The sequence below is a fragment of the Carya illinoinensis genome, chromosome 13, assembly GCF_018687715.1.
Source record: "Carya illinoinensis cultivar Pawnee chromosome 13, C.illinoinensisPawnee_v1, whole genome shotgun sequence".
Taxonomy (NCBI): domain Eukaryota; kingdom Viridiplantae; phylum Streptophyta; class Magnoliopsida; order Fagales; family Juglandaceae; genus Carya; species Carya illinoinensis.
In genome coordinates this window covers 8,977,825-9,002,630 of record NC_056764.1, presented here as the reverse complement: position 1 = coordinate 9,002,630, position 24,806 = coordinate 8,977,825, and the positions used below count along the sequence as shown (strand labels likewise).

The following is a 24,806-nucleotide window of genomic DNA, read 5'->3' as shown; positions in this document are numbered from 1 at the left end:
AGGCTTCCTTTTGAGCCTTTTTTGTGCAACCCAAAAGCATGGCTTCCATGCATCAAGTTCTCAACAAGTTGCCGTTGCTGAATGTTAAGAGACTTTTAGAGAGTAGCCTGCACGCAACACCTTTGAGGTAGCTTTTGAAAAAATGAGAGTTGTCAAATAGTTTGTGGACAATGCCAAGTCAACATAAAGTGATAGAGGCGAAATGAGAATATAACATCTAGCACAATTCAATACATGAACAGCATAGAAGACCTATGGTATCCCTTGAAATCAATGAATAATGGCTGACAAGACTCATGCTTAATTTCATTTAATAACCCGAAAGAAAATGCTAACCGGAATTAATGTTCACGACAAGAGATTTGAGTCCTACTTCTCAAATGAACCAAAATATTATAAGGAACCAAATCATCTCGGCATATTTTCTTGCCAAAACGTGTCACAACTGAAATCTTCGCCTGTGAACATTAAAGGATTCTTCTACACAGCTAAAGGTTTCCTTTTCCTGTTTTTGTTTCAATTGTTTTCAGAGCTAATAGTATTTCCATGCCTTGCCCATGTGGGTTTTCCCAGGATTGTTGTTTGGGATTGGGGCAAAGGCTGTGTGGGGCTGTCCTTGTATGATTTAGAATTTAGACAATGGCAAGAGGAGGCCATGTTGGGTCACTGTTGAGTCCAAATGGAGGCAAGTGAATGGGAAAGGTCGGTCAACATCAACCTCAGCTAGTGTTGAATGCTCTCTCTCTCTCTCTCTCTCTCTCTCTCTCTCTCTCTCTCTCTCTCTCTCTCATCATTTTGGGCATGTCTCATGAAGATCCCATATTATTTATCATTTTTTTTTCGTTCTGCTCCAGCTCTTTTATCTTTAGACGAGTGTTGGAACTTTTTTTCAAAGGGTTGAATCAGGTCAACCAAAGCAGGAGCCTATTTCACTCGTTGAAACCGATTTCTCAATGCTCCCGTGAGCAAATTCACCTTGATCTAGGTTTTACAATAAACAAGTGAGAAGTCTCCAAGATTCCAAGATTTTGATCCTAATTATATAGCATTTCATCAACCGCTGGACACGTTGTAGTCAGTCAAACTGAGGTCTAGAGTTTAGGTTTACCTAAAAGAAGTTGTTCATTTACCATATTGTTAATCATCATCCATTTCTTCAAGGTGAGATTAAATTATTGAAAAATTAGTTTGTTATCTTTTGTTTATATAATAATAGTTTTTTTTTTTTTGTAATCAATGATTTAATTAAAATAAAGTTAAGAACATAAGAAGGGTAGGTGGAGTACCTCAACAAAAACTTTATGAGTTTTACTACATACAAGCATAGTCGCGCACTAATCTGTGTACCAATACTGATTTATTCATACTTAAAATTTAAATTAATATTACTTTCAATAAAATCTACTTTTTGACCAATTACATCACATTGGTACACAAATTAGTGCACAATTATACTTACAATTATATTTTTCCAAACTTTATTATAAGAAATATTATACTCATCATCATATCTTCACATCATATACCACATATAATTTTTTAATTTTTAATTTTAATTTTATTCTCTTACTAAATGTATGATATATGGATATAGATAATAAGTAAAAAAAATTTAATTAATTTAAGAAGAATAAAATTAAAAAAATAGATTCCATATAAGCACAAAATATAAAAAATGACAAAAGATCCAATCAGTTGGATCTAGACCATTGTTCCTTGGTTGAACCAAGGAGGAGACCGCTAAATGAAATGATTTTTGTAACGTTTCAATAGGAAGTTTAAATCACACCGTCTATATTTTAAAATAACTAGTAATATAATTAAAATTTTATTAAAATTTTATAAAAATAAAAACTTTTTATTCTTAAATAACGTGAGATTGCATGGCGTCAAGTGTCGTGGGGAATTTAATAGTATGGCCCATATCTAGAAAATTTGGACATGGAGAACTTAATTGTTTTGCGCATGTGATCGGTGAAGGTCAGAGTACATAGCAGCATGTGAGGGTTAAGTGCTAGTCTATTGGTGGCACTTCAACCTAGGTTAAAGATTGACAGCCAGTGAGCATGATGGTGTGACTCGCGTGACAATTTAATGGCCATAAGACTGTAGATCGAACATTCCAACCTAGTGCAGGAGAAAAGAGCAAACAACAATAAAATATATATATATATATATATATATAGTGATAAACTAAAGCAAAATAGAAAGTAGGTTATAAAGAGGAAGAGTGGGCACTCCCTCCCGAGTCCCCTATATTAGAAAATGCTAGAGAGGGAACATAAAAGAATGTATAGAGAGAAGCTTCATTATTATAGTAAGTGAAAATGAGTTTAGAGTTAAGGTACTTGAGAGTTACCAATTACCAAAAAGAGTATTACCATTTTACCTTCTAACATAATTGAATAATGGGATCTTCTAAAAGTGGGACCTTGAAAGATTTTTGGTACTCCTTTTGCGAAAAGGGTCAAGATTGTTATATAATTCAAGGCAGAAAAATGCTATTCATGTGTTTTTGACCATCATCCTTTTCATTTACATAAAAATAAGAGTTCTGTTACTCCTCATATCCGAAGTATGAAAATTCAGCCTATGCACAGTACCTGCTGGGATCATCTTGAAATGGTACAAAAAGTTTTGCCTTTTATCCCACCATCATGCCCGCCAGTTGTAGCTTAAAAAATTAAAGTTTTACTATATATAAATAAAGTCGTGTATTAATTCATGTATCAATATTAATTTTTTTATATTTAAAATTTAAATTAGTAATGTTTTCAATAAAATTTACTTTTTGATCAATTATAATAAATTTATGCACATATTAATACATAATTATGCTTGTAACTAAATTTTTCTAAAAAATTATTATCTTTTTTTCCTCTCGACCATAGAATCTTTGATAGTCCTATTTTTATATGAAAAGTATAATTCTTATCAACCTGAACCTCGTACGATTATTCCCATAACTTATCCATTTAAACAACAATAATATTATCTAGAAATTACAAAAGAATCCCACAAATTAATATAGTTTTATCTCATCTGTTAGATTTATTTTATAATAAAAGTAATTTTATAATCTAACGAATAATATCAAGCCACGTCAGTTTGTAGAATTATTTTTATGTACTCCTATCGTGCTTAAAATATTTTTCATTAGTGGTGCTACCGGTGCGGGGTAGCCCCCTCCCCGCACCCCGCCCCACATGGTGCGGGGGTAGGGTTTTTCCATCTGCCCGACCTGCCTTATTTTTACTTTAAATATAAACTATATTTTATTATATTTAAAAATTATTTCTACATCCAAAAGTGATCAAAAATATATTTTTAGATCCAAATTGTAAATTTAAATATTGTAAGTATGACTATAATTTAAAAATTATGAAATTTTTAAATTTGCTAGTACATATTTTATATAAGTTATAGTGTAATAATTTTAAATTATATAATTTTTAAATTTGCTAATGCATACTTCGTAAATAAGTTTAATAAATTGTAATAAATATATTTATATATATACAATTTATAAAATATAAAGGTATATTTATATTTATATAAATATGTTTTTGTATATATATAAATATTTATATTTATATAATATATATATATATATATATAAAAGGGGCAGGGCGGGGCGGGGTAGCGGGGTGCAGGACCTGCTGCCCACCCCTATTTTTCATATATATATATATATATATATATATATATATATATATTTATGGAGTATTTAATGCATTTAAGAAAAATAAATTTTTTTTTTTTTCTTTTGGTGTAAATTTACCAAAACACACTTTAACAAATTTATAAGGTTGTGGTAACATGTTATTGTAGCACATACGGGTCATTTATTATGTATATGATTTTCGAAACATTCTCTTTGTATTCTATTGAGCTACCTTTATTTTTATTTATTTTATTGACCTATATTCATATGTTCAAAGGCATTTCATTATATTGTTTTAATTGCCACCACGAGCTCACTTGAATTATTGATATTATGTTTGGTTGTTGGAGTCATCTCAAACCAATTATTGGTGGCACCCACTACTTTTTCAACTTTCTATAAAAAAAAAAAATTAAATTCATCTCAACTTATTTCATTCATTTAAACACGTATCTCAACATATTTACATTCAAACATATCTCAATGAAACTTACAAAATATTACTATTCATAAATCAATTCAAATCATCTGAGATCATCTCAACATCTTATAGTTTATATACTTATACAAATTAAAACTTATAACTAGCATTACTCTTTCTTGTTATATTGATAATGCCCTATTTTTATTCATTGTTTTAAACTAGAAGTCAACCTATATTTTTTACTTTTTGAATGTTTTTTTATTATATACACAGAGTTTGGTTTACTTCTAGTGAAAAAATTACTAGACATATTCTATCAAATAAATGAATTGATAAGGACGAAAATAATGAATAAATAAGTCGGCCATATACTCTATGAAATATTAAAAAAAAAACACTAATATTAGAAAGAATTAATTATTAGTTGCAGGAAATTAAAGCATTCACAAAATAAAGATTTTAAATTTTAATTCTAGACATCCTTGTCCCAAATAAAAATGGAAAAATTTAGTTGTAAGTAATTCTGCATATTAATATGTACACTCATATAATATGATTGGTCAGAAAGTTAGATTTTAACAAAAATTATGTCAATTTGAATTTTTAATTTAAAAGTAGCAATATTGATAGGCAGATTTGTACATGAATTCGCTTATACATAACAAAACTCAATAGAAATTGAAATATAAGGCAAATGAAAACTCTGAATGTAGGCGATTTGGGAAGACATTGCGCACCAATCCATCCCACCTATATCGTTTAATGAAGAGTTTTGCTACATACAAGTAAAGTCACGTACTAATCTGTGTACCAATATTGATTTTTTCATACTTAAAATTTAAATTAGCATTGTTTTTAATAAAATCTACTTTTTGACCAATCATAATAGATTAGTGCACATATTAGTATACAATTATGTTTGCAATTAAATTTTTCCTTAATGAAATGTTACGTTTTATCGTGGTAACAAAAGTTCTATATGTAATTATTTTTGTGTATTTTTTTATATACTCTATTAATATAATTGATTGTATATTAAAAAAATTAATATAATTAATTACATTAATAAAATATATACAAAAATATACAAAAATGATTATACAAACATTAGGGCAACGAATTACGTTTTTGGGTGGGAACGACGTTTAAACGGCAATGAAAATGGGTGAGGAGAAAAACGGTTCGTTTTGGGGGAGGCTAGGGGAACCCCATGACCTTCGCGTTCTCGTTCTCCTCTCCATGATTCTTCACCGCGTTCTCTCTCTCTCTCTCTCCCGTCGATTCTCGTTCTCTCCTCTTCTAGAAGAGCCAGGAGGGGTAGGTCGTACTAGGAGAGCCGAGAAGGACCCCACACACATGAGCAGGCCAGGCATGTAAAGCAGCAGGTACTTCAGGTTCTGGCACAACAGAATGGAGGCCACTGAAGCCCTCCTTCAACGACTGAACATACTGCGCCTTGGACCACACTCGGCGACGGCAATGGGAGAGTCCGGAGTGACGAGGCGGCGAAGGAGGCGGACTGGGCGAGCTACTTCCCTCGTCGCTGGCGTAACCATTACCGTTGTGAGCATGACTCGAGTTTCATGGCCATCTTCCACTGACACTGTAGGACAGTGTGTCGTTGGCTCTCTTTCGCGGAAAAGGAAGCAGTTTTTGGACTTATATGAGAGTACTTCCGCTCCGAGCAGATATTTTTTTCTTTCATCGAACAAAATCACACAGTTTTAGCCTCAAAGAGACAATCACAGAGAGAGAGAGAGAGAGAGAGAGAGAGAGAGGGTTGGGACTTAGGGAGAGTGGCTTGGAATGGAGTCGATGACAGTGGGAATATGTTATATGTGCTTTTCACGGGAGAGGAGCGTGGAGTTATTCCAGAAGACCATTGTTTCTTCTTTTTGTCAGCCAATCTGCAGTGGAGAGATTGAATGAAAATGGCTGAGGAGACCACCGATGTTCTTTCTTCTTCCCTTCTCTTCGTATTTTTCTATTCTTTTCTCTGTTTTTTTTTTTTTAATAAAAAAATATTGCTGCCATGTCATCTTTCATGCTCAATCGGTATGTCAAGTTGTCAACCGCTTGTACCTAACAAAATTGGCAAAGCAAATGGGAAGTGGTTATTGGGGATGCGACGATATGGACGTTTCATATGATATAATCAAAGCATATCCATAAATGCAACTTTAACTAAACTTTTTTGAAGTCCAAGATTTCAATTTTTTTTTTAAAATCAATTTATAGAATATATTAATCATATTATTTAAGTGGTAATATTTGATGACGTGTATTTTACCTACCTCTTTAAAAATAAATCTTTCATTTAATAATAATAACAACATCATCGAAAACATGAATTTATAATTTTTTTTAAATTAAGAGAGATTTGAATTTAAAAAAAAATATTACTAGTATTTAAATAAAATACAAAATAATTTATTTTTCTTTACATGATTTAACATTTATAAATCCGATTAAAATTAAAATTTTAAACTAAAATATTAGTATATTTCAAATTTCAACTTCACGATCAGTTTTATAGTGTCATTCCAGTTATGTAGATTGAGGATGATAAGATAATAGTTAAAAAAGAAGTAAACTTTTACAAATTAATATATTTTAATATAATATGTTATTTATATATATTAACAAATTAATAGACATTTTTATCTCAAATTTTATTTCAAAAAAAAAAAAAAAAAGAAGCATGAAAATCAACCTACACTCGCGAACTGTTACAACGACAAGATATGCAGACGCGTCCGATCTTCATTGGCAGAGTGACTGTCAAGCGCAAGGTTGGGAGTGGGATCAGCTCAGCTTTCTGGAAACGGAAAAATGGAGGAGGAATAAAAATTGTGAAGAGGGAAAAGCAGAAAGCCGGGAGGGAATGATGAGGTGCTAACTCGGAACAAGAGTGTGTGTGAGAAAGAGTACAGGCATCTCTGGATCCAACAAAGCTTCATTTTTTCTTTCTCGCTTCTCTCTCTCTCTCTCTCTCTCTCTCTCTCTCTCTCTCTCTCACTTTCTTGCTGCCCAAACAACCAAACGAATGCTACTGTCTCTCTCGTTCTCTCCTTTTCTCTCTTGCTTTTTTATTTATATCTCTAGCTCGGTGTCCTTCTCTTGCCTCATCTTTAGTCCAAACGCCTACGGTACCCCGAAGAAAGTGATATAAAGAGAAAAGGGAGCTTTTACAGGGAGGGAGGTATATATATTTTTAAGCTTTTTCTCTGTCCAGGATTTGTAATGGGAGCTCGTTGCTCCAAGTTGTCGCTCTGCTTTTGGCCGTCGAATACCAATCTCAACGACTCCTCCGATATTGGTACGATTTTCTTTCTTTCTGGATTTCCAGATAAAATACGGTTGCTCATCTGGTTTTCCATGAGTTTTAGGTACTGATTTTTGGCGCTGTCGATGCAGAGAATGGGAGCAGGAATGAGGACTCGTTGCCTGGGTTCAGCGAGTTTAGCTTGGATCAACTCAGGGTTGCTACTGGGGCATTCTCTTCGGAGAACATTGTCTCGGAGCACGGAGAGAAAGCTCCCAATGTTGTGTATAGAGGAAAGCTCGCAGACGATCGCTGGATCGCTGTTAAGCGCTTCAACAAGTCGGCCTGGCCCGATACTCGCCAATTCCTAGTCCGTTCTCTTAACTCAAGTTCGTTCTCTTACTTCAGTTCTTGCATTTTTATGTTAATACGAGTTTGATCGGGTTCTTAGGAGGAAGCGAGGGCGGTGGGTCAGCTGAGGAACGAGCGGCTGGCGAATTTAATAGGATGTTGCTGTGAATCGGATGAGAGGTTGCTGGTTGCCGAGTTCATGCCTAACGAGACTCTATCTAGACATCTTTTTCATTGTAAGTATCCTCTTTAGTTATAAAAAATAAAATTAAAAAAAAAAAGTATCCTCTTTGCTTTGTTTTGTTAAACGCTATGTTTATATCTTGGGTTACTTCTTTAATTTGAGCTGGTTGCAATCATACATTTCAATACGTTTAATGTGGATGGGTTCTCTCCACGTTCTGGTTTGTTGGCAAGGAACTGGCGACGAACATATAATTTGGAATTTTGGCTTTCCTGGTAAATGCTAATCGGAAGTTTAGACTCAAAATATATATAAACTTCACCTGAATTTTTTGAGAAATCAAACGGGCTGTGAAGAAAGAATGTGAACTTCTCTTGCATTCTTTCCAGTGTATTGTATCAATTTTGTGGAGTTTTATGGGCTAAGAAATAACTGATAAAGTGTGTGCTTTCATTTCACCTAGTCAAAATCTTACTTCGCTCTAATTTGTATTCGTGCGATATGTTGTAGGGGAGACCCAGCCTATGAAATGGGCAATGAGGCTGAGAGTGGCTCTGTATTTGGCACACGCTTTGGATTATTGCAGCAGTAAAGGCAGGGCATTGTACCATGACCTTAATGCTTACAGAGTTTTGTTTGATAAGGTGCTTTTGCTATTGCATTCCTCAAACTCCTTGGTATTTTTCAAGATTTCCCTGATTTTTGTAATAAACTCCTTACAATGAATGAGTCCATACTTGACAGGATGGTAATCCCAGGCTCTCTTGCTTTGGCCTTATGAAGAATAGTCGAGATGGCAAGAGCTATAGTACAAACTTGGCCTTCACCCCTCCAGAATACTTGAGAACAGGTAATAGCTGTGGTTAACAGAAACGATATTTGATTTTAAGAGAGTATTTATGGTTGTACATTGACTGTGGTACAGTTTTTATGATTTTGAACACGTCAATGCCTTGCATGTTTCTTTTACCGAGTTGACTTGATGTTTCCATTTGCAGGAAGAGTGACAGCTGAAAGTGTAGTTTACAGTTTTGGCACCCTATTGCTTGATCTCCTCAGTGGCAAACACATCCCCCCAAGTCATGTATACACATCCACTTCCTTTTATTCAGTTTTGTCCATCTTTGAATTTCTATTCAGTGTTTCCTAAGTAGTTGCTAATTATTGCTTTTTAGCTGAATTGTTGTCCCAATGCTAGTTAATCATAAATTTATAAGCTTTGAGTTTAATACTTATTTTATTTACAGGCGCTTGACCTGATACGTGGGAAAAATTTTCTGATGCTGATGGACTCATGTTTGGAGGGTCATTTCTCGAACGATGATGGGACTGAATTAGTTCGATTAGCTTCACGTTGTTTACAGTATGAACCTCGTGAGAGGCCAAATGCTAAATCTCTTGTGATTGCTCTTGCTCCCCTTCAGAAAGAAACGGAGGTATGCTCAACTTCTTTCTACGTAAATGGACCTGATTAAGTGATATAAATTGAAAATATTTACTTTATATTTAATACCATGATTTTGGCATCTGGAAATTTACTTCTATTTTCCTGCTGAATATGTAACATTATTCTGTTTTTTTTTTAAAGGATTGGACCCCAGGTTTGTTAATAACCCTCACTTGTGTGGGAGGAATACCTTTGTTACAACTGGTTTTTTTAAATAGGTATCTTTGTTATAACCAGTATGGACCTGTGTGTATCCAACAAAAGTATGCAACATTATTCTGATAATCTTGAAAGTTTAGTTAGCTGGCTACCATCTATATGTCTGGCAATTAAAGTAATACCTTCAGGGTATTGTATCATCACATATGGTGGCATCTTGTAGGCCCCTTCCTATGTTTTGATGGGCATACAACATGGAACGTCATCCCCAAAAGAAACAGTGCCATTAACACCTCTGGGTGAAGCTTGCTCAAGAAGGGATCTTACTGCGATACACGAAATACTGGAAAAGGTTGGATATAAGGATGATGAAGGAGTTGCAAATGAGGTCAGTGGTCTCCAATCCTGTATTCTAAACATATCTATGTGATACTTATTAGATAATCAAGTATAGACATAAGCCTTCGTATGCTAAATTTAATTGGATCTATTGCATGTGCTGTCATTTTTTCCTGATTTATGAGATATAGCTTTTTATGGCTCCTATTCAACCATGATTAGTAATTCTCCAAGTTTTATTGCTCTTATCAAGAACCATGAAGTAGAAAGATCTTTGATTCAGCTGTCAGGTCATGTGCTCTAATAGTTACTTTCTTTGCTCGGGATCTTCCATATAATTCATGGTGCTACTGCTAAAAACTGATATTAATTAATAGAGTACCCAGGGATTTGCAATGGCATATGATCTTTTCCAATATACAACCATTCAGATTACCAACTTTTTGGTTGAGTTTTTATAATATTGTTTGGAAGACCTAGAGGAAAAATGCCTGCTAAAGATGATATGACAATTTCATCATACAAACCAGTCATTTTCTGTAATATGCGGTGATTTCTCGCATTAGTATCTGTTCTTTGCAAACTAGAATCTGATTCCACACGTACACGTGCTGTAGCTCAGTCCTATGGATTTTCTTTTGCGTTGCAGCTTTCCTTCCAGGTGTGGACAAATCAAATCCAGGAAACATTGAATTCTAAGAAGCGTGGTGATATCTCTTTTCGATCTAAGGACCTTACTACCGCCATTGATTGTTATACACAAGTAAGTCATTCGATAGCACTTCAGAATCTTCCAGCTAAATTGACCTTCAAAAGCAACATGAAAACTGAAATGCACAGTAGTTTTGAAATGCTAACACATTGTTACAGTTCCGTGACACTGGCATATCTTAAAACTTGCACATTTAAAATAATAAAATACTAAATCAAGGCCAGATCCATGTAACATCTTTATTCCTTGTAAATGTGAGGAAGTTGTTACTTCCAAATTGGTGGTCTATAGGCTTAAGAAGTGAACCATAAGTTGGAAAAGATAACAGTTCTTTTCTTGACAAAAATGAAATTGAGTATGCTGTCTTAACCATGACAAAAAGTTTAAATGAAATAATAGCCTCTTCAGCTAAGAAGTCAACTGGTCACTAGTTCAAAATTGAACCTTTATAATCTTATCATTTATATGATAGAATGGAGAGATCAAGTGTCGGTGTCGGAGTTGCTCCAGTTTGTGCTCTAAACACTCAATCTCCTTCATTGCTTGGCTGTGCAGTTTATCGAAGGTGGGACCATGATATCACCGACTGTGCTTGCTAGACGCAGCTTGTGTTACTTGATGAGTGACATGCCACAAGAAGCTCTTGGAGACGCAATGCAAGCGCAGGTAATACATCCTGATTGGCCTACTGCCCTCTATCTCCAAGCGGCTGCCCTCTTCAGCCTTGGGATGGACAATGATGCACATGAAAGTCTCAAAGATGGCACATCCTTGGAAGCTAAAAAACATAGAAACTGAAAGTGTATAGCATTTTTCTTCTTTCATTAGCCGGAAAAAAAAAAGGAAGGAAAAAACAAAGTAAAGTACTTCATGTATCTATCCATATGCATTTTTCTTTTGGCATGAGTCCCCGCAGCACCTGAGGTGTGTTAGCTGGTTCATTTTCATGTCTTGACATCGATCTATAATTTTAATTATCTCAATCTTAAGTTGCTTCTACGTTTCTCAGTTAAGTTGAGTTTGCAGTTGGGAAAATCTTAAATCTGTCCTTGGGATCCCATCCGATTCCGACGGTCAGGGCATGATAACATGTTCAGTATTTCTAATTGGGAAATGTACACTTTACACCCTCGCACTGTTAACAATTTTGCATTTTATATTTAAAGCTGAAAAGGACACTACACTCCCAAACTAATTAAAAACTGACACTAAACTAATTAAAAACTGACACTTTGTGCCATTTCCTAGCTTGATAGTCAAGATTATTCCATGCCACTAATTTTTCTTTGATCTCAACAGCCATAATTCAAATGAAGTGCAGAGTGCCCAACTTTATAGTTGTTCAATGGTGCAACCGTGCAATGAGCCAGTTTTAGTAACTTGGGTGCAAAGTCTAAAAATTAGAGGTGGCAATATGTGAAACAACAAGTCTAAAGATTAGAAGTGGTAACATATGACACGACCTATTGATCCAATACGAACACGACATGATAATAGCAAGTTTGGGTTTAATTTTAACAGATTCGGATTAAAATGGGTTAACTTAATAAGACACGATTGTTTAACGGGTCAATTAGGGATGTAACGGATCCGGTTTGGTCCAGTTTTGGACAAAATCTATGATTGAACTGATAGGCACCGATTTTACATTTTTTAAAACCGATTTTACACCGGTTACCCTCCTAAACCGGTATTCCGGTTTTACCAGTTTTGGTCTGGTTCGATCCTGTTTTTCGGTTTTAACAAAATACATATTTATCATAAAAAATCTGTTTAAAAAAAAAACTGTTATGTCAAAAAAGTTTGCTATAAAAAAACTGCTATGTAAAAAAATAAATTCTGCTATGTAAAAAAATTATGCTATTAGCATAAACCTTAGTATAGCTTTATATAAATTATATGCTAATATCTATAATTATCTGAACCTTTAATAATATATAATTTATATTTATATCCATTTTTCTGGGTATGTCATTCTGGGTACCACCAATCCGTTTCTTAACATGGCCTAATATATTATTTAATACCACCAACATAGAAGAAACCCGTGAATTATATATATATATATATGCTAATATATATAATTTATATTTATCTACTAATATCTTATGTACTTATAAAAAAAATATAAAGAGTTTTAAGTGTATTAGGCCATCAAAATTTAGTAATAATATTTGAGGGATTTTCTTTCCTTTTTGGTTCTTCTTATGAATCTATGATAAAATATTATTAATAAATAATATATATTTATAATATTATATATTTAAAGCATACAATCAATTAAATTTTAATATTTAAAATTAAACTTTTATTTTATAAATTATAATAACATTATCTTATATATAACTATAATTTATATTATTATATATAAAAATTATATATAATATAACATTAAATAAATAAAAATATATTAAATAGTACCTATCCAATCCGGACTGGTCCGATCTAAAAATGACCGAAACCGAAATCAGACTGGTTCCGACCGGTTTTCTATTTTATGAAACTAGTTCTAGACCGGATCGGTCCAGGTCAATTTTCCGATTAAAATTTACACCCCTAGAGTCAACTCGTTATAACCTGTTAAGAAGATTAAAGTTACAATTATATCCTTATTTTTAAAAGTAACATTTTTTGAATTTTAATTTTGATATTTTTATTGTTTGAATTGTAATTTTGAACTTATAATTAGTTTTATAATTTTTATAGATATTGTGATTTTAACATTTATATAAAATTATTATAAATTTAATCAGCTTAAACCAGTTAATTTCAAATTTATTCAATCAATTTACATAAACACATTGACACGATACAACTCATTATGTTAATGAGTCATGTTTGGATTTGATATTTTGACACAATAAATTTAACGGGTCGGGTTCGGGTTTACCCATATGGTATAATATACATACATTGACACGACACGAACATGACCCATTAACACGATTTGACACCCCTACTAAAAACTCTTATGGTTAGAGAGTTCAAAGTTTACCTTTTTCCCTTTCTAATTTTACTGCCATCAGTATTATGTGGCACTGTAGGAAAAATAATAATAATAATTGTACAATAAACAAAAGGAATCTCATAAATCATCTGTGCCACCATAATCTGCTGCTCACTACCTGGACATATACATTGCAGAATGTATATCCTTTGCATCTCTCGAAAACTATTGAACTACAATTTAAGTTCCGAGTCAAAACCCGTTTACCAAACATTTTTGCAAGGGATTGAAATTTCATCGACTCAATTCCAGCAGTTCAACCATTGAATTGTAACCCTTGAAAAAGTAGTCCTAAGAGGTACAAATAAGTCATGGCCCATGGGCTTTATAACAACTAATTAAGGTTCACGCCTGTAGGAATTGCAAATTACACACGTCTCTTTCCTCTAAGCTGATAATAGAATGAACAAGCAGCTCAGTTGGCAGAGTAGCAAGCATGGTGGGTATAACACATTCGTAAGCACCAGGAGAGGACAAGGACAATTTCTACTTGAAACCCAACAAACAAGCAGCAGTCAAAAGAATTCGAGATGTAATAGAAGAATCACAAAACAATGACGGCTTTTTAATCATCTACATATAGAGTAAATTATATATCCTCAAACACCTAGATCACTATGTATTATGATAGATACTATAAATGCATTTGTATCTTGACTAATATCCATTTATTTGTAACAAGGATACTCGTACAAACTAATCATGTGCCAAGAACCAGATTTGAACTGGCAAAGAATGATTTCTCATTGATGAAGAGCAAACACTTTTTCAGACTTGAGCTAGGGCCAGTATAAATTCACAATGATGCTAATTTTCCCCCTTTCAAACAATAAAATGGAAATTACCTCATAAAGTCAGGTACAAACAGACAGAAAAAATGTAATAATTTTAGTCTCCACCTTCTTTGGCAGGCAGCCAGCATAGCATCTAACTAATGCAGAACACTCTGTTTCACATAGGAGGACGACCGGAACCGAGCAGTTGGCCAATTAGATTAGTCACCTGCAAAATACAGAAAAGATCTTTCTTTTATCTACTAGCCATCTCCATGCTTACATAACTGAGAGGTATGAATTCCATAAGCTAAATTACCAGGAAAAAGGGAACCAACAAGCAGCTCATGACTCAAATACTGATGTTTCAGAAGATCAGATGGCTCCAAGTATTTAGGCCTTCCTAAAAGCAAAATCATGGTTGCAGGCCTCATACTATAAAGCCCCAAGAAAGGTCCACGCCATATCTGAGTCCATAATCCAAAAAGCTAGCCAATGGTACAATTGGAGCCCCTTGGAAATTTAGAATCATTGCAAAAAGGGTAAAAACTTCACCCTCTTAAGCAATGTGAGATCCCATTCACCACCTATACTATGTGGTATCACAATCTCTACTCCTTAAATTCGCAACATCCTCATCGGGCCATTTCATCATAGGTGGCACTGCTCAAGTCCCACACTTTCGGTTGAGATGCTTTGATACCATTTGTAACACCCCGAGGAAGGCTGAAGCCACATCCAGGCCCATACCCCAAAAGGATTAGTCAATAGTATAATTGGAGTCTATTGGAATCATTATAAAGATAAAAAAAAAAAAAAAACTTATCGCTCTCAAGTATTATGGGATCTCATTCACTACCTATATTGCGGGGTTTCACACATACAGTGTCAAAAACAGTTGTTAACCAGAAGACAACCAGTGAATCAGGACACTGTCTAGGTTATGGCATGGTGCAAAGGATATTGTCAACAAATATGCTTGTCATTTAAGTTGGATAATTTGCATGCATGCACTATCACAATATTTGAAAGAAGCATGGAAAGGATGATCTAGAATTAAACTTAAGCTATAAACACGGTATAGAAAATCCAACAACTGCCAAGACAACAAAGGTCAAAGAAAGGGTAGAGGAAAGAAATAAATCAGCCGGTGGAGATAGTGAAACTTTTTCAGTTGAATCCAAACCCAAATATTTCCATAAATATATTAGAGTCCTAAATGCAAATAAAAACATCTGCATTGCTCAGTGTACAAGGATATTTGTGAGTAGCTAGAAGTCTACAAACCTATGAAGCAGCATGAAGATGTTATTAAAACTTAAAGGATGCTACCCAAGTATGTAGGAACTGTAGAAGAGATAACCCTAAACAGAGAAAACAAACAAAAAAAAGAAGAAGAGGGTTTTGAAGTCATCCATATAGAAAAGAGTTTTGAAGAAAAAGGCGTTTATATCCACCACTAACGTCACAAATCTTCAAAGGTCTGGTCATTCCTTTCTCTCCAAATATGCCACATTATAACATAGGAGCTAAACCATAAAAAAGAAAAAGAAAAGAAAAAGAGAAAATAAAGTAGCTAACAAAGGAACAAACGAAAGTTCACATGCTTAATTGATCACAAGAAGGGAAAATAAGTCAAGAAAATTGATCACAAGAAAAAGTTCACATGCTTAATAGAAAATGGGGATAAAAGAATCACAATATCATATTTCAGGAATCCTTGTAGAGTGTAAACCATGCCTGAATATGTCAACAACTTACATGCCAATATTTTGAAACACAGCGATCAATGCAACTATTTTCGCCCATATTTAGTTCAGACTCCTTGTACCTGAAAAATGAAAGAATACATATTGGTATTGCCCCCATTATATAGGATTTTTCTTTCTGTGCAAGAATAATGAGTAGTTTCTAGAAAAATTTATTTAGAAAAAATTGAACTGAGCTTTGAAGGAAGTCAAAAATATTATCTGAACAAAGGAGAAATCAAAATCTAATTAGAAAGGCTTGCAAAAATATTAGTAAATAAATGAACAGAAATTCTTGTACCTTTTCTCGACGCACTTATTAAAACATGTATGTGTAAGCCTGACATAATTGAAAAGAGAAAAGAGGCAGTAGGTTAACCTCAAGAAATACTTCATCAAGAAAGGAAACTCATAATCAATGCCAAGACTTTTTTCAAATACAGATCAGCAAACGAGATCCTCAACTAAATCACTGTGATTCCAGTTCTAAATCCAGCAAGTCAAATCCATGATACATGCACTCACGATAAAAAACAACAGTTAGATTATACTCTTCTACAACTGAAAAGAAATCTGCAGATAGACTGAACCTCGGGCAAAGCCAAACTATCATGCAACTAACAAAGGAGTACTTATCCCACTTGTAATGCCCCAATGGAAGGCCCAAACCACATGGCCTATACTTCAAAAGGAATAGTCAATGATACAATTGGAGCCCCCATTGGAACCTTATAAAGAGCAAGAACTTCTTCTTCCCAAGCAATGTGGGATCCCATACACCACCTACTTTTATCCTTATCATATGGGGTATCACACCACCTAAACCTAATTAAAGTGTTTTTCAATCCATTGAACTTGTAAATTATAAAAATGTTTGTCCTTGTCTTTTGCTGAACTCAGGAAATAAATCTCTTTTCTTGATCCAGGAAGAGTACATATGAACTGATCACATGGACTGAAATTGGCAACAAAGTGTAAATGCAATGACCAGTAAAAGTTCTCTTTTTTTTTTCTTTTTAGGATCACACTGACATTCAATAAAGACAGAACATCTTCTTGAACTAATAAAATGTACCATAGTCTAAGAGAACAAAAAAAAAAAAACACACAGCTATATACCGTGTCTTGTGCACAAGCTCATAAACCATAGCCACGACTAACAGCTTAGCTCCATAAACCTTTTTTTTTTTTTTTTTTTTTTTTTTTGATAGGTAGCTCCATAAACTTGTTCAGTGCTTATCAAACAAGAATTGTCTAAAGTTAGTCAAACAAACATGATACAAATTTTAGGAAACCCTCTTATGAGATAGACAACATTTCTTGTATAGAAGTTTGTGAAATTGAAAAAGATGTTTATACATACAAGGCAGAAAACCTACTTGTTGAACAACTCGACCCTATACTCCATCTCCTTTTCTGCCATTCCAAAGATCTGCGCAATTACCACAAGTAACATTCATAATCTTCCCGGAAAATAGTCAAAACGCAATAAACATTCAACCATTACTAAATTGACATAGATCAACACCCAAGACACAAAGCAGATGACAGAGATAAAATAATCAACTCCAAAGTTCACAATCATTGACTAGGGTAATTAAGACCAAATTGGCACATCCAACACTACACAAGAATGCTAATGACCCAACCATTGATCCAAAAGTCCTAAAACTATTGGATACTAATTTTGTAAAGACTTTAACAGATCGTAACAAAGAATCCCAAATACACAAAAACTCGAAGCGTTCACTTCAGAGAGAGGATGAAATGCTACGCTCGGAAAACCAAAAATAAAAAATAAAACTAGCTTCTAAAACCCCATTCCGCAGCTCAAGATCTTAGCATAAAAAATAATGAAAACAAAAGGTACCAACCTGTTCTTTCTCCAAAGTTGACGGCGGATTATTGTTGGCGGCCATTGGACCCTGAAACCCCAAAGAGAGTCGCATAAGCTTTTTTAACCACAAAACCTCAATTACTTGCCAAGGATTAGTGTCAATACGCCAAAAAAGAAAAAACCTTTAGACCGAAAGCTTCGAGGGTTCAAATAATCTTACTCCGTGAGACGGTAACCACTGTTCTCCTGATACGAATCTCTCTGTTTAAGGTTTCAGGGATTCGATGCGAGCAGAACCCGAAAAATGAAAAACCCTAGATTTATGTATGCCAGTGCGAGTTTGATGGTGTATATCCCAGTTAGGGTTTTAGAAGTGATTCTACGGTGTGAGTCACATACACTATGCCAAACGAAAAAGCGTTGATAATTTAGCGGTCTTTTAGTGAAGAAGAAAAACAAGCCAATCAAGATCCGCCACCTGGACACGAAAGTTATAAGAAATTCGGGATGTGGATAAAATCGTAAACTCAATATGTTTTGGGTGTGAGCATATATATACCTAACTGTTTCTCCCTCCGACCTTCTTTTGCTTCGACGGTTTTGCTGGTGAACTATCTGCGTAGAAGGAATCGCTCAGTGATAAGAGTGGTAAGAGACTTCTTTTTTTTTTCTTATAGATGAGTGAATCATATCTGGTTTTATTATTTATGGGAACTTCTTCTTCTTCTGTAGTGTCTTCGTGGGTTTTATAGTGGTTTGAGAGGAGTATTTTGGGGAAGATGGAGCATGGGTCCTTCTCGGACAACACCAAATCAACGTTTTCTTTGGCTGATGAGGATCACACGCTTGCGAATGCCATCAGATTCACCTTGAATCAAGAGTCAGTGCTTATCAATTCTTTTGTTTGTTCAACGTCTCTGCTCTATGTAGCTTCACTATCGGCTATTGAGTTTGAGTCATATTTTGATGAAAATTAGCGGAAAAAGGATGAAATGCTTAGTTAAATCTTGAGCTAATGATGAAGTTTCTATATGCTCCCAAATATTTCCGTACAGTATGCAAACCTTTGGGCTTAGTATATAAACATGTCATGCAGATTAGGATGAGATTTCACATGGGGCTAAAAGTCTTGTTACGGCTTGTTTAATGGCATAACAGAGGAGGTAGATTGATAATAACTAGCTGCAGAACAATCAGAAACTCTGCTTTGAGTCGGAGATGAAGCCAACAGTAGAATATTCCTTTTGATGTTTTTAAATCTGGTGTTTGTGGATTCTATGTTTTAATTAGTGTTTTTATCTAAGCAAGTCATAATGCCATTGTGCAGTCCAAGGGTTTCATTCAGCGGGTATAGCATTCCTCATCCTTCAGAAAATCGAGTTAATATCAGAGTCCAGACAACCGGTAAGATATGTGTGCTTTCTCTGGCAACATATAGGGTATCTTGATGATTGTTTTCTAGCAAATATGCTTCAAAATGTCTCGGACTTGAGCCTGATCCCGCCTGTTTAATATTGTGTTTTGTAATGACAATAGATAGACACAGCCAGTTGCTGATTTCTTTTGCCATTACCGCAACCTTTTTTTAAAAAAAAAACCTTGATCCTGTTCCTTAGTTACTTCACTAGAGGTATTATCCGATTCTTATCTGTCATGCGGATTTCAATCTATAATCTGGCCCAGCTATGTACCTAAGTCAGAACATGCAATATATCAACATAAATCTGCAATCCTAAGTAGTCAAGACAAAGCTGTATAGAGTGTTGTCTCTCAAAGTCTTGAGGAAAAGGTTGTCTTCAATTTCACACTGCAGAAAATGAGTGCTAATATTTGCCCTTTTTGCATAATGTTCTTTGCCTTAAATTCCTATGAAGAACCGAGTCTTAAGCTAGCTATCCGTATATGTTGACTTATGGTGGCTAGGCGCATTTGATGCAAATTTAGTGATTTTGGGTTCTTGTAATGGAATTTTACAGGTGCTCCCGCGGGTGAGGTATTGAAAGATGCATGCCAAGATCTGATGATGATGTGCCAGCATGTGAGAAGCACCTTTGACAAGGCTGTTTCTGATTACAAAAAGAGAAACCCCGAGGATATGGATACCAATGGTACAGAGAATGTTTGATAGGAATATGAAATAGACTTGAACCTTTTGACATGCAGTCTGTCTTTGATATCTTACATTTGATCATCTTTGGATTTGAAGAGACAAAGCTTCATCAAATTTACGCATTTGACCCAAATTGGCTAGTGCCTTTATTTGTTTTCAATGATACAATAATTTCATAGTCTTCTCTTTTTGTCTAAGCTGTTTGTGATAATTTGGCCGATATGCTTTTGATAATTTATGTAGGCAGTAGGCCTAAATTGTTTGATTTTCTTTTATTTTATTCATGTTGAACGGGCAACTTCTCCCCAAACAGCATCCATCGAAGAGGGTTAATTTTATAGGAAACAATATTGTGGAGCTCATTGCTCCCCGGGCACTCGATTGCGTTCAAATTATATTTGTTGGCATTTTTCCTTGGCGGGGTTTGCCTGCTCTGTGCTAAATAATGTTTTGTCCGTATCTTCTCGAGGTTGTGAAAAGCGACTATATCTAGCATTACTCTTAATAAAAAGATCCAGACTGCTACATAATTCAAAAATTCCAAGACGTGTAATTTAATGGCACACAGAAGCTTCTGTAATCATACATCACACACCTGTTCAAGACTAATTCTAACTGAGTAGGGGACAAGTAGGCTTGAGCGGAGGTGAGGACCGGTATCCATACAGGAACTCATGTTAGTATTTTAAAGTGAAAAAGCCAAGAAATGACAAAGCCAAGGACCATGCAGGCCAATAGGAAATTCATTATGCGGCGGCCATGCCAGATGGTCCGAGTCTCAACTAGTATCACGGGTGCTGCAAATGCTGCGGAGGCAGCTGCAGCAGTAGCATTGTTTGCGTCGTTTCTCTGCTCACCGGCAACGTTGAGTGCAGTGGCACCACAAATCTCGCAGGTTCTGTTAAAGATATAAATATATTTATCAGCAATGAGGGCAGACATTATTGGTACAGGGAATGAAAACACGAATAAGGCATATGAAGCAGAAAGGAAAATATGAGGTATGAGCCATGAGACAAGGTCAAATTTAGCAATCTCTGGATTTGCTGCTCTAATATCACATTCAACTTACCAAATTATATTGTGGTAAATACTTCAAAAGAAGTTTAAAACTTTAAAGACAGATGTTAGCTTCAAACATGAATAAGACACTTGATTGCATTCAAATTATATTTATTCTATATACGTGTATATATGATATCAGAGTTAGAAGATAACAGCACACAGTTAGTGAATGGGACTCCCGCAATTATTTAGGAATATTTTATCAACTCATCAGTCAGTATTGTCAACTATTCTCCTTACCAAGAAGTTTCCACACAAGTCTAGGACGTTTTACTTTTCTACAACAAACTCCCCTTCAGAAGAAAGTGTAAGAGGGATTCAATGGGATGTTTCTTGTTATGTCGACAACCACGTTTGCTTCCATTACAGGTTACCATGATTCCTATTGGCAACTGCTGGCATCCGTAAATGACACAGCAGACAGTTATCCATCTTGGTATTCTCAACACTAATCTTGGTTTACACACTTCGCTACAATAGCTAAGATATGTCATAAAATATTCGAACTATGCTTTGGTCACTACTAGCACCACGCTCAACTCTGCTTTGGTCAATAGCTTCATGATCATGCCATGAAACTTATTCAAACTATGAATACTCTCAACTGCCCCTATCTGCTTATTAGCACACCTTGGTTTAGCCAAACTTGTAGATGGTTTTAAATTTTGTGGAATATAAATCAAATGATTAAATTTATAGCTTCCCACCACTTTAAGATTTTGAGACAATTGATTATTTAACATGGTACAATAGCAATGGCCTTGTGTTCAAAACTTAACTCCACTCTTGTACACCCTTTCAATTAAACATTTCACATGTTGAGCCTATCTACTAATAGAGAGTTTGAGTCCCACGTGAGAGAGAATGTTAAAATCTTATTTACCAATCAAAAAAAGGGGGAACGCTAAAATATAAAAATTATTAGTTCACCCCTTCTAATCAGCTCAAGTGTTTAGGAGAATTGTGAGTTGACAAAAACAAACACTAGCTACACTCGTATGGTGGAAGGATATACAGACACTGAAAGCAAATGGTGGCTGAGATGGCTTCTAAGTAGGGTATCCTTCAAACACCCAAAAAGCAAATGGTTGCATGTGTTTATCTGTAGAGGTTTCTTTTTTCATCCACAAAAGAGAGAGCAGACACAAGAAACCTGCGCATCATTGGTTTTGACAAAACCTCCCAAGTAGAATGTGATTTTTTTCAATCTTGTAATACCCAATACTGTCAGGTAGACTATAATATTCCCAACTAAGGAATTGGTTGATTGTTACAAAGGAACGCAGCTTCTACCACAGCCAAAATAACCATGACCCCATTTTCACAAAGATTCTTGCATATCATATTTCACTAAAGCAAAAACTAGTCACAATGGATGGTGATTCTATCCGGCATTAAACTTTTTATAAAATTGAAAAGCATATATATGACAATACTTGGAAGAAAGCAGGCAGTTTAACACATCCATTGAAGCACACGTCTATATGCCAGAGCTAACCACATATGCATATTTGAAAACAATACATGTCAATGTTTTAAAGCCAAGCCCTATACAAGTAGACAATTGTAAAAGCCGATATGGGACCATACACTCTTGACTAGCTCATGCCAGCACACCACATCAAGGTGACCATAAGAAGCCTCTCACGAGATCTGAAATTGAACACGAGGTGGAAACAAGAACCTAGCCTGCATAATGTCAAGTTTTTCCAACTATTTGAAAAGAAAAAATCTTTTCATTATCTATTTTCTCATCATCTCATGATGTGGCATTAAATGATAAGTTTACAAGTGAAATATAATCTTTCAATCATATAAAAAGCACTTGAGCTAGGTAGCCAGAATGCAGTTAGACAGGTACATGCGTATGTGTTTAGTACTCTTTATGAGGAAAACAGAAAAAGTCAAACTAGGGGAGCTGTATCCGTACTATTTAACTATTAATGGTCCTTGTACTAAAATGGGGGTTTTTAGTCGAGAAACAAAATTGACCCAATTACTTGTGATAAGAAGAGAAACAAGAGAAATAGAACAAAACTCTTATCATTGCAGTGAATATTCAAATCAAGTAGTATACAGTAAGTTCAAGGCGCCTCGGAAGAGTCAAGGAGTGTATTCACTTCCTGTTGTACTGATCAAAAAACCTTATTTCTACAAAAATTCAAGATTCTGAACCTCAAATTTTGATATTAGCGTCCCCCTTACGCTTAGTTCTATGGTGGCTTATAAACATGAGGACAGGAAGGAGAAAGAAATTGAATGAACGCCGTTTCATGCTTTCTTCTTTTCCAAATAACAAAAGCACCATCAATAAGATAATTTATTCTATTAGGCTTGGTTGCATAGAGATATACTTGACTCAATGAGCAAAATTAATTTTAAATTATTCGTGTCTTTCCTTTTTCTTTCCTTTCTCAGCAATCGAACGGAAGAGAAATACACAAGCATCAATAGTATATTCACAAGTAAATAACATATAGAACACAAAGTGAACAAAAGAATCCGATGAATCCATCTTTAACACTACCGATCACGACTGAAACCAACAAATGAATATTCAAAATTTCCCAAAAACACACCTAATATTTATCCAGCAAAATAAACGCTCATATACAGAAACAAACAAAAAAAAAATCATGAGCTATAGACGAAAAGTTTCAGGCTTTTACTCACACATTTCCCTTGATCTTGAACCACGTCTCAGCACATTGCTTGTGGGCAGCACCCAAATCACCTTTACAAGCACAACCCAACTCAATTGGCACCCCAGCCTCTATATCATCCTCCAAACCCAAATGGCAAATCCTACAATCTCTCTCCACTTTACCCAGATGCACCTTCACCTCCAGAACCCCACTCTCCAAGTCCTTCTCACACAAGCAATCAGATTCAGATGAATCCCTCTGAGATTCCGACACCCCTTCAATCTCCAACGGCGAGTGCCACGACTGGTCATCGGAGTCGCCGGAAAGTGACACGCCACTGCTCCCTGTAGCAGAATGGAGATAATGGCAGCGACTTTCGCTGCCTGCGTCGACATGGTGCCCCTCTAAAGTTGCCATTTTGGAAGGAGAAATATCATGGATTTGTGACAGAACGGGTGAAAAAACTTACAAAGTTGGGGATTCTTTAAAGAGTGTAACGCATTTGGGAAACTAAGAAGTAGAGACAGAGAGAACCAGAGGAGGAAGATGGCGTTGGGGACTCAGATGGTGCGGCTGGACCATTGCAGTAGGTGGTGTGGTATTTGTTTGCTCCCTTTTGTCAAATATCAAAGTCTCTATCTCCCCGCTATCTTTACCATCTATATGTTAAGTATGTCAGTTTTAGAGCAGTGTTGGTGAAAAGGAAACTCTGGAAAACTACAGTTTTTGGGGCACCGAAGAATAATGTCGACAAGCTGTGGGGCAGAGTGCTGAGACACAGTTTCCTTTTTCTTTTTATTTTTTTCCTTTTTCATTATATTTTGAGAGATGAAAGTGAAACTAGTTAAACGTCTTTTTCACCCTCCTTAACTTCCTTCTTCCTTTTTTTGTTTTTAATTGTATTTCTATTTTAGTGCAGGCTGCTTGTCTTTTACTAATCATCCTTCAGGGAAAATATTTGAGAATTTTCTTCCCTTTTGCTTATTTTTCCCTCCTCTAATTTCCTTTTCTTTTTTGCACGATCGAAAGGAGTCAGATGAAATCAATGTAGAGTCAGATGAAATCAATATAAAAAG

At 35.0% G+C, this 24,806-nt stretch overlaps 4 protein-coding genes across 6 annotated transcripts; 2 read left to right on the top strand and 2 right to left on the bottom strand.

Annotated features, from left to right (window-relative positions):
* Positions 1-6,862: 6,862 nt before the first annotated feature.
* LOC122292910 (serine/threonine-protein kinase BSK5-like) lies at positions 6,863-11,558 on the top strand. Its single transcript, XM_043101471.1, has 10 exons — positions 6,863-7,407; positions 7,506-7,723; positions 7,805-7,940; positions 8,399-8,532; positions 8,633-8,738; positions 8,887-8,972; positions 9,136-9,324; positions 9,718-9,882; positions 10,483-10,596; positions 11,101-11,558. The coding sequence occupies exons 1-10, from the start codon at positions 7,332-7,334 to the stop codon at positions 11,341-11,343; spliced, it is 1,467 nt and encodes a 488-aa protein (XP_042957405.1). The 5' UTR covers positions 6,863-7,331; the 3' UTR covers positions 11,344-11,558.
* A 2,697-nt stretch (positions 11,559-14,255) lies between these two features.
* LOC122292133 (mitochondrial import inner membrane translocase subunit TIM10) lies at positions 14,256-18,328 on the bottom strand. Of its 3 annotated transcripts, none has more exons than XR_006236851.1 (7): positions 18,093-18,328; positions 17,948-17,998; positions 17,453-17,505; positions 16,375-16,413; positions 16,087-16,156; positions 14,645-15,051; positions 14,256-14,554 (listed from the first exon to the last, which is right to left on the bottom strand). XR_006236851.1 is itself a non-coding variant. In XM_043100354.1 (6 exons), the coding sequence occupies exons 2-6, from the start codon at positions 17,990-17,992 to the stop codon at positions 14,504-14,506; spliced, it is 258 nt and encodes an 85-aa protein (XP_042956288.1). In that variant the 5' UTR covers positions 17,993-17,998; positions 18,131-18,315; the 3' UTR covers positions 14,256-14,503. The 3 variants fall into 3 exon arrangements, 1 of the variants encoding a protein (XP_042956288.1); XR_006236850.1 differs by having other exon boundaries at positions 18,131-18,323; XM_043100354.1 differs by lacking the exon at positions 14,645-15,051 and having other exon boundaries at positions 18,131-18,315.
* An 89-nt stretch (positions 18,329-18,417) lies between these two features.
* Positions 18,418-20,217, top strand: LOC122292131 (DNA-directed RNA polymerases I and III subunit RPAC2). Its single transcript, XM_043100353.1, has 4 exons — positions 18,418-18,558; positions 18,643-18,790; positions 19,238-19,314; positions 19,887-20,217. The coding sequence occupies exons 2-4, from the start codon at positions 18,690-18,692 to the stop codon at positions 20,033-20,035; spliced, it is 327 nt and encodes a 108-aa protein (XP_042956287.1). The 5' UTR covers positions 18,418-18,558; positions 18,643-18,689; the 3' UTR covers positions 20,036-20,217.
* A 273-nt stretch (positions 20,218-20,490) lies between these two features.
* On the bottom strand, positions 20,491-24,446 carry LOC122292130. The gene is made up of 2 exons (XM_043100352.1): positions 23,759-24,446; positions 20,491-20,918 (listed from the first exon to the last, which is right to left on the bottom strand). Exons 1-2 carry the CDS (start codon positions 24,145-24,147, stop codon positions 20,693-20,695), a joined length of 615 nt encoding a protein of 204 aa, XP_042956286.1. The 5' UTR covers positions 24,148-24,446; the 3' UTR covers positions 20,491-20,692.
* Positions 24,447-24,806: the final 360 nt, after the last annotated feature.

Coding starts and splice junctions, on each gene's coding strand:
- LOC122292910 (XM_043101471.1), top strand. CDS start 7,332: ATGGGAGCTCGTTGCTCCAAGTTGTCGCTCTGCTTTTGGCCGTCGAAT. Junction 7,941..8,398: donor ATCTAGACATCTTTTTCATT/GTAAGTATCCTC, acceptor GATATGTTGTAG/GGGAGACCCAGCCTATGAAA. Junction 10,597..11,100: donor CCATTGATTGTTATACACAA/GTAAGTCATTCG, acceptor TTGGCTGTGCAG/TTTATCGAAGGTGGGACCAT.
- LOC122292133 (XM_043100354.1), bottom strand. CDS start 17,992: ATGGCCGCCAACAATAATCCGCCGTCAACTTTGGAGAAAGAACAG. Junction 17,506..17,947: donor CAACTTTGGAGAAAGAACAG/GTTGGTACCTTT, acceptor GTAATTGCGCAG/ATCTTTGGAATGGCAGAAAA. Junction 16,157..16,374: donor AATAAGTGCGTCGAGAAAAG/GTACAAGAATTT, acceptor TTCATTTTTCAG/GTACAAGGAGTCTGAACTAA.
- LOC122292131 (XM_043100353.1), top strand. CDS start 18,690: ATGGAGCATGGGTCCTTCTCGGACAACACCAAATCAACGTTTTCTTTG. Junction 18,791..19,237: donor AGATTCACCTTGAATCAAGA/GTCAGTGCTTAT, acceptor GCCATTGTGCAG/TCCAAGGGTTTCATTCAGCG. Junction 19,315..19,886: donor TATCAGAGTCCAGACAACCG/GTAAGATATGTG, acceptor GGAATTTTACAG/GTGCTCCCGCGGGTGAGGTA.
- LOC122292130 (XM_043100352.1), bottom strand. CDS start 24,147: ATGGCAACTTTAGAGGGGCACCATGTCGACGCAGGCAGCGAAAGTCGC. Junction 20,919..23,758: donor TTCAAGATCAAGGGAAATGT/GTGAGTAAAAGC, acceptor TATCTTTAACAG/AACCTGCGAGATTTGTGGTG.